General features: G+C 37.4%; 1 protein-coding gene across 1 annotated transcript in view; it reads right to left on the reverse strand.

Moving 5' to 3' along the window:
• The window catches only part of LRRCC1 (leucine rich repeat and coiled-coil centrosomal protein 1), a 62,795-nt gene that overhangs the window by 49,065 nt on the left and 736 nt on the right, over window positions 1–12,994 (reverse strand). The window contains 3 exon segments of the mRNA XM_020995742.2: window positions 640–807; window positions 3,415–3,480; window positions 3,791–3,996. Coding sequence (XP_020851401.2) covers window positions 640–807; window positions 3,415–3,480; window positions 3,791–3,996 — 440 coding nt within the window.

A 12,994-nucleotide genomic window follows, 5' to 3' on the forward strand; every position in this document is an offset into this window, starting at 1 on the left:
AGAGATGGATGACCCACGTGTTACATAGGTACCAATGAGATACTAAAGGACCAGAAAAAAGTCTTCAGTATACTGGATAGATACTTTTTAGAAGATTTACAGACACAGTCAAGAATGTCACAGGATAACAAGGCAAAGGGAACTTACAAACTGTACCACTAAAGAGGGTATACAATAACAACTCACATTTATATAACACTCTCAACAGTTTACAGATGACTTTTCTCAAAACTACCCTCTGCCATAGGAAGTATATGCATTTGTTTATCTCCATTTTGCAAATGAGGAAACTAAGCAACAATTTAAATGTCTTAACCAGGGTCACATAACTAGAGAATGTCAGAGCTGTAGAATCAAATCTACTAAATCCAAGATCAGTATTCTTTCTACCAGATCACACTGATGAGACCACAAGTTTAAGTAAGAAGTTTCTAAGTTCCAGATGCAAAGCTATTTAAGTACTTAAATTTAGTAATCCTTTAGCCCCAACCTTCCACTTTTTGGGCAACTCAAGTTACTTGTTCTGTTTTGTGGGCTGAAGACCAGAAGGAATAACAGCTATAAAAATCTCCACATTTCAGTCAACAAATAACAAACTCTGAGGGGCTTTAATACAGTGCTAAAATAAATTGCTCCTACCTGGCTGATCACAGATTGGATTATTTTTTCCATTTTTCTCCAAAGTAAGATTAGTCAAGAAATGCAATCCTACCATGCATTGGAGTAAGTGATGAATACTACTTATATAATTGCTATGTAGGTTGATGTGACTAATTTTATGCCTGGTTCCACGAAGGTATAAAAAGCCTGTAATACACATATACAAACAAGTTATAACAGAACTTTTTGCTATGTTTAATTAAAAATAAGCATTAAATAGGTTTTATTCATCTTGATAGATGGGTTGGCTTTTGTTACTGTATAAAAAGAGCCCGTCTATCCCATAAAGTTCTTATTCTTGTAGCATGCTAATGAGAAGGATGACATAGAGTTCAAATTCAGTACCAATTTATGAAGTACCCAGGCTTAGGAAATATGTCCTGGCTCTACCCACAAAGTAGTCAGCTGATACCTTCCTTGAGGCAAAATATTAAATGTTTATCAACTTGCAATATAGTTTACCAGCTCTATCTCTCTCAACATAATTGGTTTTCATTCTCTTAAGACATCATTTATCAATTAACAGGCATCCACTGAGGGTACATTTCAGTTCACCTTTGTTTGCAAACATATAGAAAAGTGTGCCTTGGTTTCAGACTTGACTACATTCTCAGTCCAAATTCCTGGGAAAAAAATCTTAGAAACATGGTTAATAATCATAAAATTTAAACACCAGTAAGAAGCATGGTTCCTTCATTTGTAAACTATTTACCACCTGCGGTACGTATAGAGTTACGTTAGGTACATTAAGAGATTAAAAAAAAAAGGTGGAATCCCTACCTACATGAAGCTTATAGGCTAGTGTATATGCATGCTGCCTAACTGCCTATGCCAACCTCCTTCCCCTGAATATATAGTTTTGTACATGCTTTGTGTATAATCTGTATTTACTTATATGTGCACGTGTTATTTCCACCAGTAGGATCTATGCTCCTTGATGGTGAGGGATTGCATAATTTTTGTTCTGGTAGCCCCAGTGCATAGCATAGTGTCCAGCAAATAGTAGAAGCTTAATTGAGACTTGTTGATTGATTGTACTATTTCAAAATATTTTTCTTTATATCTAGAAGCTTTTAGTTCTTTTTTCTAAAGGGGTTTATCCTGAGTGATAATTCTTAATTGCTAATGTAATAATTCGTATTAAGGATTTTTATCTTGGCTAATATGTTTGTTTCGTATCCTTTAGGGATTTTTTACACTATAGAATGGGGTATTAGGTGTCATTGAAAGTTTCACTATTATATTATATTATATTAATTCAGCATATTTAAGCAGTTGTAATTTTTGTCCTGCTTGGAGTACCAGGTGCCATTAAAAGTTCACTATGATGATTTATTAATTCAGCAAATTTAGGTTGCTGTACAGCAATTTTCCTACAAGAATCCAAACTCTGGTTGCCTATTGAAAGAGCCTAAAACAGAAATGCTTACTTCCACCATTTAAAGTGAATGATTCATAGTCAGGAAAATATAGCTGCAAAAGGCCACAGATAACTACATTCTAATTAGAAGCAGATATTAAAAAGTCTGTTTTGTTGAAATGGTTCTAATTTTCTATGATTCTACAAACCCAGCTCCTCTACAATATACCTTTCCTGACTGTTCCAGTCTACAAATCTCCAAATTCCCTAAAACATTTTATTTTAGCCCCTCTTGACATAATTCATATTTTACTTGGCATTAATAGTTATTGGAATACATTTTTTATCTCTCTACAGAAAACTGTTAAAGTACTTAGCAGGGATCAGGTCTTATTCTTCTCTTGTATCCTTTGTGGCACTTAGCACAGTGTCTCATATACAGTAGGTGCTTAATAAACATCTGAGAAACGAATATTCAATGGAAATGATCTGTGATAAGAATACATGGTCACTGCATGTGTTTTCACTCAAAAGTGAAAGATGTATTACTGCAGGTGTCATGTGTTATATGTAACCAGAAGATGAATAATAATTATATTCAGTATCTTGAGGATTTAGGAATGGAGTCAAAAACTTGATTGGAACTCATTCCCATTCTCAGGGAAGCAAGGTCAATTAACCTGGGATAAGTTAGAACGATATAGCATAATTGTTTTATGCCCTTGGCATTCCAAGAGACCTTTCTGCAGTAGTGACTACCAGGGGCACAGGGTTGATTAGGTTCCTGTGAGAAGTGAGTTCCACACTCTTCTTATTTTGGCTTTTCAGTCCTGTTATCTTTATATGTCCACTCACCATTCATTACTACATTTATCACTATATCTCTTCAATGCATAACATTTAGTCAAAATACAGAATTTTATAAAGACAAGAAAAGAAAAAATAACTTCAATTGAATTATGTACTATATCAAACTACTGTACAATTTTTTATGTTATTCTATACATAGAAGTCTCTGAATTAACCTTTTAAAGTTTTTTTTTAATTGTTTCAAATTGAAATTGATTTATATACTTAATATACTGGAATTGAGCCATCCCCACCAAGTTACCCTCTACAGTTGAAGTTAAATAACAAAAATCATCCCCATTTGCTGTACCTACAGCACTCTATTCTTGCTGGCTTCCAGCTTGCCCTTTTTTCAATGACAGAAAGAAGAAACATAAACTTTGTCCATGAAGTGCCAAACCAGTATGTTCTGTTAAGAGTACTGGTCTATACTTAAATATATTTATACAAAAAAATTAACGTCAACCTACCCAGTGCTGAAATACTTCATGATATATGGTTAATTTTTTTTTAGCATCATAGCATTTATTTCCAAATCTACTTACCTTGAAGATCATGTATATGATTATAAGATAAATTAAGTCTAGTTAGATTCAATAACTTTTCAAGTCCTAAAAAAAATGGAAATGAAAAGCCAATATAAGAATCACTTTATTATATATCTAAATGTTTTAATGTTAATCCAAAAAACAAGCAATGTCACTGTTCCTAAAATCCATTATTATTGAGAAAATTTTCAAAAACATTTAATACCATAGGCTTGATATTTTCCTTGCAAAAGAATTCTGTCTAGTAATAAACCCTATGGTTAATTTTTAATGAATCATAAAAATAAAATGCACATTCTTCTCACATAAGACACAAATCAATATAAACAGACTAATTTGAAGTAGTATATAAAATTAAGTATCAACTGTTTACCTTCCACTTTTGTGATGAAATTGCAGGCCAAGTTTAAAGTACATAAATTTGTCAGTGTATTGAGTCCTTCAATCTGACTTATTTGATTAGATGACAGATCTAAATGCCGTAAATTCAAAAGATGACAAAGGCCTTCAATCTTGGAAATATTATTGCAGTGAAGGTTGATTGTATGAAGTTTTGAACTTAACGATACTTCCAGCAGGCTACAAAAAGTAGGTTTGATGAAAAATAAGACATAAAATAAATTTTAATATGCTTATCACATTATTTAACAGAAACAAGCCCTCTTACTTTCCTGTCAAAATGACTTCCAGTACACAGTGGATTTTAGAAACGAAAGCAGCATTTCAGAACAATAATGAAAATATGACAGTACACAGTAGAGACAAATGTGCCTGGACATTTATTTTTTTCAAGATGCAACAAAACCACAATAATGAAAAATGATATTTATATTCTGCTTTACAGTTTGCCAGGGCTTTATGTATATTACTTTATGTTAGTATCATGTTATAAGAAGTTGATAAACAGCTTTGGTAGGTAGAAAGTACCTCAAGAACCATATTCTACTCCCAAATCTCTCTCCCACTAGCATGCAAAAGTCTCTGAAATTCTCACTATTAGCATCACTCATATGAAATCTAGAGCTGGCAGGGAACTAAGATATCATGTACTGTAATGTTTGAAAAGAAGCGTCGTGTAGTGGATAGAGCACTAGACTTAGAGTCATGAAGGCTTGTCTCGGACGTTTACTAGCTGTGTAACCACTTTTAGCCTCAGTTTCCTCATCTGTAAAATAAGGGATCTGGACTCAATGGCCTTCTAAGGTCCCCTGTGGCTCTAAGTCTCTGACTCCACAAACTTTTAGGATGACTTTCAGCTCTAAATTAAAAATCTGTAAACTTCTTTTTGTAGTTGAGAAAGCTGTAGTCTGGAGATGTTAAACAACAACCAGTTACTAGCACTGCCAGAACTAGAACTCAGGTCTCCTGATTTTCACCCCAATATGTTTTCTACTAAACTAGACTAGACCCTTTCTCTAGCTCTGACAAGGGTAGTTTGGAAATACAATTTGATTGCCTTGATAACTGTTCAAAAAGAACCTTGGTTTTCCTGGGTCATTTTCCTCCTAGGGTAACTGGGACTTACATTCTTCTGAGGGGGGGGATCAACAACTTTTCCACAGGTCTTCTGGAGTACATGGACTCAGTCCCTACCTCTGTGCTAGATGGGAATGGACCTACCTCTCTTGCAACAGAAAGATAATTCTGAATTATTCCAACTAGGAAATTCAGGAAAACATTTCCACTAAGCCAGGTATCAAGGACTCTCTGACCTAGCACAGGCAATGGGAACAAGGATTCCCTTGAGAAGAGTTCAGAGCTACTCAAGGAGTTAATGTGCTCCCCTGGTGGATGTAGCAGCAGGGGCCAAAATGCAGTAGCAACAGCAGCTGTCACAGGTGTGAGCCAGCACAAAGATAAGGGTGGAGCTTCATGGAATTACCTTTTCATTACACCTTAAATTTAAAATGGAATAACATGTAAGAAATGAAACACGAATTGTCCATCCTTCTACCTTCAGATTGAGTCATACAATAATAATTCCTGCTAGAAAAATAATCAGTTTTGTTCTTAAAGACTCACATTACTGGAAAGGACGCTCTGGAGGTGTTCAACAACTTTTAAAGTGTCTTCTAACCCATTATTCACACCATGAAGTAAATGTAAGGCTGGATAATAAAAGAAGCATAAACTTTTAAGAGTTGGATGAGACCAGAGCTCATTACTTTTCTCTAGCATTGGAGACGTAAAACATTAATTCCTGATAAAGGGCAAAATGCACAATAAAATCTGATAGGTAAATATCAGTAGGAGGGATAATATAGAAGGTTCACTCTTTATTAATGGGTATCTGTAGAAATATGGAGGGAGAGGGACAGGTCAGAACAGCAGAGAACAGAGAGAATAGCATTCAACACACTACCTTAACGAAACTGGGCAACATGTATACTGTCCCCAACACATCCTAGATGTTTTTAAAAAGTGAATTGCTAAAAATTTCAGCTAGGTCTTCTTCATTGCTGCTCCATGAACCTTTTTTCCCCTACTTACTGATTCCCTATTTCATTCCCCAGAGCCATTCCAAAACTTTTCCTCAAGTTTTCAGCTTTCCTCAACTGCTTTCCTAATTCTCACTTACATCAATGACCTTAACCACCTATTTCACTGAGATTAATAAAATGACAAGAACTCTCTCAACTTAATTCTCTTAAAATACATTTAAAAATAATTCCTGTTTTTTTACATTACGGTTACTTTCTTTAACATCACCAAAGCATCACATTCCCCTCCCTCCACCCACAACTCTTCCTTGCCACAAAAAATTCAGTGAAATAAAACAAATCAGCACATTGGCCATGTCTGAAAATATATTTCTGATTCTATACTTCCAGTCAATCCCCACTGTGCCAAGAGTCAGAAGGCATAATTCACCATCAGTCTTCTGAATTAATGATTGATAATGACATTTATTGGAGTTCTGAAATCTTTCAGCATTATCCCTCAAAACTCCTCAGTATTATCATACATTCTCTTTTCCTTCCCTCTTGTCTTGCCAAGGCTGTCTATGCCCTTTATCCCATCAGCACTCCCTTCCCACTAGTAACAGTCTAGCACCCAGGTCTAGTAAGTATCATTTCTCTCTCATGCGTCTTGAATAACTCTTCTTCCTTCATCCTCAACCCTGCTGCTATCCAACTATCTTTTCCTCCTTCACAGCTAACTTCTTGAAAAAATGATCTAGGCCTAACATGGCCACTTCCTAATCATTTGCTCTCCTTAATTCCTCAGCAATCATCATCAAATACAGTGGTCATCACTTGACCTCTCTGGAGCATTTGACATTGTTGGTGACCCTCTCCCTAAGGATACTCTTTCAAGCTTACCCACACATCTGGCCAAGATATAAAACATCCCACTGCTCTAATTCTCTTCCTACCCCTATTACTGTCTCACTGTCTTTTTTTTTCTCTCACCTGCCCCTTTAAGACAAATATTTCCTCAGGGCACCTGGTGGTGATGTCCCCCAAAAACACTGGTCTCAAGAGTCAGGAAACTTATATTTGAGTCCCAGATTTCTGACCCTCATTAGCTGTGTCCATTTAGGCAGGTTTGAGATGCATTTTCCTTTGTGTAAAGTACACAATATTTCCTCATCTGTAAAATGTACAAGAAGTACTTGTGTAAAGTACCCCACTATAATATATGGCCTACCTCACAGGATTGTTGTGATGAAAGCACTTTGCAAACCTTAAGGCACTATAAAAATGAATTGAAGTTTTCTTCTCATTGTATGCTTTCCTTTGACTATCTCATTCTTTCTTCAACTATTACTCCCAAATATACAGCACTCCCAAATATTTATCTTCAGTCCTAACTTTTCCCCAAGAGCTCCAGGAGCACACCTCCAACTACCTCCACCCAAGTATCACTAATACCTTAAACTCAACATGCTCCAAACTAAGCTTGTGTTTTTCCCCAAATATGAGCAGAGACTTGAAGGAAACTAGGGATTCTAAAGAGGTGGAAGTGAAATGGAGGTGTATTCCAGGCATAAAGAACAGACTTTGCAAAAGCAGGAAAGTGGGAATTAGAATGTCATGTACAGGGAAGAGCAGGTAAGTCAGTTCAGTTGGAATTATGTGAGGGGGAATAACAAGAAAGCACTTTGGAAAGATGGGTTTGAGTCAAATTTCTGTGAAGGGCTTAAATAAATGCCAAACTGAGTACACAAGGAGTCACTGATTGAGCAGCAGAATGATATGGTTAGACTTCTACTTTAGGAATATCAACTTGACAGCTGCAGAGAGGAGAGAATGGATGGGAGGGAAACTGGACTGAAATAGTCCAAGAGAGAGAATAAAGGCCTGGACTAGAATGGTGGCCATGTGGATGAAAAGAAAGAAGTAGAATTTATTAGGGAAAGTATATGTCTATATATGTATGTATGTATGTGTATATATGTATATCTAAATATCTCTCTTATGTAAATATACGAGTGCTTAATTGTAGCCTTCTTGGGGTGGGGGAGGAGGACAGGGGAAAAAAGAACAAAGTAAAAAAGTATACAGCAGAGAACAAAAGAAAACTAACGGGGGCTGCTAGGGGGCGCAGTGTATAAAGCACCAGCCCTGGAGTCAGGAAGACCTGAGTCTGGCCTTGGACAACTAACACTTACTAGCTGTGTGACCCTGGGCAAGTAACTTAACCACACTGCCTAGCCAAAAAAACAAACCAAAACAACAACAACAACAACAAAAAACCTAACAAGGAAGCAAAGAAAAGATGGACAGCTCTCAACACAACAGAGTATTTATCACATAGGCTTTCTTGAAATGGAAATTCATTGTTATATATTTTGAATCCTCTCATGTTCTCCTTTGTACATGACATGCTTTTTTTCTTTTCTTATTTTGTATTTAAGTTTCAATATTTAAGTTTATAATATGTTTCATTTTCTTTTCTTATTGTGTATTTAAGTTTCAGCAATAAAAAAGGGACAGAGAGAAAAATAAGTGAAAAATAAAATATTAACTTCTGATTTTCTATTTGATTCCATTCTGTAATTCTATTCTCTAACTGCCTGAGCCATATTTCTGTCTCTGAATTAAGTTCAGGAGTTCATGAGTCCAGAAGTTGTTTTCCTTTATGAATTAAGTTTAAAAGTTGTTTCCCTAAAAGTCACTTTAACTGAAAGAAAAAAAATTTTTTTAAAAAGTTATCTCTATACAGCCTTGCACACCCATGTACAATTAGGGGAGGTCTGTTATCCTACTAACAAGCCTTACAGAATGCAGGTGGCTTCCAAGAAGGCTGTTATCTCTGTTCAACTAAGGACTCTTCTCAGTCAACCTTTCTGGACAGCAGGATGGAATTTGTTATCTCCAAATGTCCAGCCAATCATATTGTTACTGCTACCTATGATACTTCAGACTTTGTAACCAATCATATTGTTTTCCATCTGTGATGCCTCCTATTCTCTGTTCTCTTATACTTCACAAAACCATCTTAAGGTTAGTTAGTCCACCTTGTGGTTTTGGCTTGCTGAAGAGTCCAAGATCCATTTTATTGTTGACTACTAGTCTCATCAATAAAATGAACGTGCACAGAACTTTACTGCCTCAGTTTACCTTAATTTTCAAACTTAACACCTGTTTATACTTGTTCCACTTTCTCACCTCCCACTCACTTCTCAACCTCTTTCAATCTGGCTTCCTTCCCCATCACTTGGCTGAAATTGCTCTCTCCAAGGTCACCAATGATTTCTTCATTGAAAAAAAATCGAATAACCTTTTCCGTAATTCTCGTCTTTCTTAATCTCTCTGTAGCATCTGACACCGCTGACTAGCCCCTCCTTCTGAGCACTCTTTCCTCCCTAGTTTGTCATATTACTCTGTAATAATTCTTTTCCTATCTGGCTGACCAATTCTTCTCCATTTCCAGACTATCCATGTCCTGATCATATGGCTAGTTGTATAACAGGGCCCTGTCCTAGGCTTTCTTTCTTCTCTATATACTTTCTCAGTGATCTCATCAGGTACCATAGATTCAACTACCATCTCTATGCCACTGACTCTCAGGTCTAGATTTCAATCTTCCATCTCTCTTGTAAGCTGTAGTCCAACATCTCTTAACTATTTTCCAGGCATGTCCACTGGAATATCCCACAGGTAGATCAAACAGCTCGTGAAAAACTGAATTCATCTTCCCCTCTAAACCTGTACCACAGGTCTTAACATCTCTACTTCTGTATTACAAGTTCACAACCTACAAGTCATGCATGCTCAACTCTTCACTCTCACTGACCTCCCATGCCCAATCAGTTGCCTAATTTTGTCAACTCTACTTCCACATCATTTTATCTTCATATAACAATCACTCCACTTCAGGCCCTCATCACCTCTCATTTGAACTATCAACAAGAAATTTGTTGCTCCTGCCTCAGGACTACAGGTGCCCCAGAACTAGAACAAGAGGTCATTGTAACCAAGTCTGAGATCTAGAAGACATGTCCCTGAGGAATGATCAGATTCAAAACATTCTATCCACTGGCTTTCATCAGGAACAACTCTTGTCCAACAATACTCTGCCAGGGCTCATTCCCCAAAGGTAGTTACCTCCAGCTCCTTATTCTCACAAAGTTACTAGCACCTTAGTTCAGGTTCCTGTCACCTTTCACCTAGATCACTGCAACAGCTTCTTGATTAACATGTGACTCTCCCTATTCAATCACCTGTAGTAGGCTCCCTACTGTCTCCCAGATAAAATATTAACTCCTTGGTTAGGCTTTTAAAGCTTTCCACAACCTATCTTTCCAGCCTCTTCAGACATTACTCCTCTTGTACTTTGAGCTATATTGGCCTTCTTTCTGTCCCTTACACATAACTTTCTATCTTCTCTCCTTACCTTTTGCATGGGCCATAACCTATGCCTGGAATACACTTCCTCCTTACCTCTGCTTCAAGACCCCTTCTCTTCCTTCAAGAGAAAGCTCAAGTATCACCTTCTTCATGAAGCATTTCCTGATTTTTCTAATTGTTAGTTCTCTCCCCTCCTACACTACCTTATATTTCACTACTTTGTATTTCCTCTCTTTAGATTTATTCTGTATATATTTATATATGTACCTGTTTTATCCATTAGAATGTCAGCTTGTTTGTATCTCCAGCAACTAGCATGGTGTGTGGCACATAGCAGATGCGTCATACTTGTTGAATGATTATTCTCAAAATTCCTATGATACTGTATCCCTGAGTGCCAAAGAGATATCTGTAAAGAACTCAGAACTCTGTGCCTGACACATAGTAGTCACTGTCCCTTTCCCTTGTTCCCTCAAAGAGCACACCTCTTCCTTTCTAACTCTTTAACACCAATTCAGTAGGACCTGAGTTCAAATCTGTCCTCGGACACCAGATGCATGACCCTGGACAGTCACTTAACCCTGTTTGCCTCAATTTCCTCATCTGCAAAATGAGCTGGAGAAGGAAATGGCAAACCACTCTAGTACCTTTGCCAAGAAAACCCAAAATTGGGTCATGAAGAGTCAGACATATACTTAAAAAAAATACTGAATGACTGTAGAGTCAACTGATTCATCAAAGGCTTAAGAGAGGATAGCCAGTACAGGGGTGATGGACTGGAAAAGAAGTAAAAAATGGAGAGACCAGAGGTCATGTTGAAACTGAAGAATAGGGCTATGAGTTTGGGGGCAGAGGGAAAGATGGAATGATAAAAGATAATGATCAGACAAAGGAATGAAAGCCTTCATGAACATAAACACTCCAGGGTGATGGCAGGATCAAGGACATGAACATCTCTGAGTGTAGCTGAGGTAGGGTGGAGGAAAAGGTTATGGCAAATAAGTAATTTGATGAACTGAGAAGTTATGATGTTTGGGCAAGTATCAACGTATTTACTGAAGTCCCCTAGCATGAGGGCAGTAGCAGACCAACCTGAATGTGTACTGACCAGAATTAACCCTGCCTAGATTAGCCTGTTGCATAAAATTTCTACATGATCTCTGTTTTTGTTGTAAGAATATAAGGGAAAAGAAACCTTAATCCATTCAAACTACACTACCAGCCAATTATGTGTGGGGTACCCTTCCTATCCCCCCCTCAATGCTACTAACTCCCTCAATGCTTCAATTTAACAAATATTTTATCCAGTGCCTACTATGCATAAGGCACTTCCTTCCCTTCACATCTTTACCTGTTGAAAGTGTATTCCTTCAAGGCCCCCCCTCCAGAAATACCTTCTCCATGAAGTTTTCCTACACCACTCCTGCATCTCAATTAGAAATAACCCCTCCCTTCCCTTCCCCCCAAATAACCCCTCCCTCCTTGAATCTCTCAGCTTTCTCCAATAAATATTTCATGTACTTCTACACATTCTGACTTGTACTATAATTGTCTGAATATATGTCTTATCTCCCTATTGTCTGTTAACTCCCTGAGGGCAAGGTACATTTTTTAAAAATTTTGTCTCCATATCCCCAGCATGGAGAATCAGCCTGAGGTAGTATAGAGAGTTGGCTTCATACCCACCTCTGACACAAACTGGCTGTGTGACCCTGGGCAAGTCACTTAACTTTTTAGTGCTCTTGAGTCTAGACAGCTAAGACTGTAAGTTGTGGAGAAGGTGCCAGCTTGAATTGGTAGAGGGAGTCTGTTCATACTAATGAAATCACAGAGCTAGTTACTATTGCTAAGCTTAGCATCATGCTGCATCATGCAAGGATGAGAAATCAGAAGATGTGGATTCAGCTGCTATCTCTGTCACAAATTTTCTGTGTGAATCTGGATAATAATAACTTGAGTCAGGAAGATTCAAACCCTCCCTACCCCCCAATACATACTGGATGTTTGTCCCTGGGCAAGAAATTTAGCACTTATATAGCTTTTTAAGGTTTTACAAAGTGCTTTACAACTATTATTATCTTATTTGATCCTTAAAAGAACCCTGGAAAGTAGGTGCTATAATTATCACCTCTATTTTACAGAGGAAGGAAGGAGAAGTTAGGTAATTTGCCTAGCATAAGTGTCTGAGAAGAAATGAGAAAGCAGGTCTTACTGAGTCCACCGCACCACTGAAAAGATCCCCATCTGCCCAGGTAAAGAGAATTTCCCCATGATGAATTCCCTACACCAATGAAATCATAGATTTGGACAAAAAATAATTACTGACAGTTATATGGCAATTCAAAGCCTGCAAAGCCCTTTACATATATAATCATTATTTGCCCCTCCCAACAACTCTGTGAAATAAGTAATAGCTACTACTTTTACTATCATCCCCATTTTACAGATGAGGAAACGAGCTTGGGAGAGTTAAAGAATTTTCCAATGGTAATTAAGTGCTAGTCAGTTTCAAAACGGGGGACTTGAACCCAGGCCTTCCCAATTCCAAGGCCAACAATCTGTCTACTACAGCAAGCCACTTAAATCTCAATGTGCTTCCTTTTCCTCCTTTATAAAAGGAGGGAATGGGACTACATGATCTCCAAACTGAATCTCAGGTCTACCAAGCTATGAATTGGATTAGTGAATTGTAGATAGCACGTGAATGTTTACAGCTAGGTTGCTTGAATTGAATGCTGACCTGGCAATCTGAAAGATCCGAGGTTGGAGCCTTGCTTCCT

Source organism: Phascolarctos cinereus, unplaced genomic scaffold (assembly GCF_003287225.1).
Source record: "Phascolarctos cinereus isolate Bilbo 61053 unplaced genomic scaffold, phaCin_HiC Scaffold_4;HRSCAF=312, whole genome shotgun sequence".
NCBI lineage: Eukaryota > Metazoa > Chordata > Mammalia > Diprotodontia > Phascolarctidae > Phascolarctos > Phascolarctos cinereus.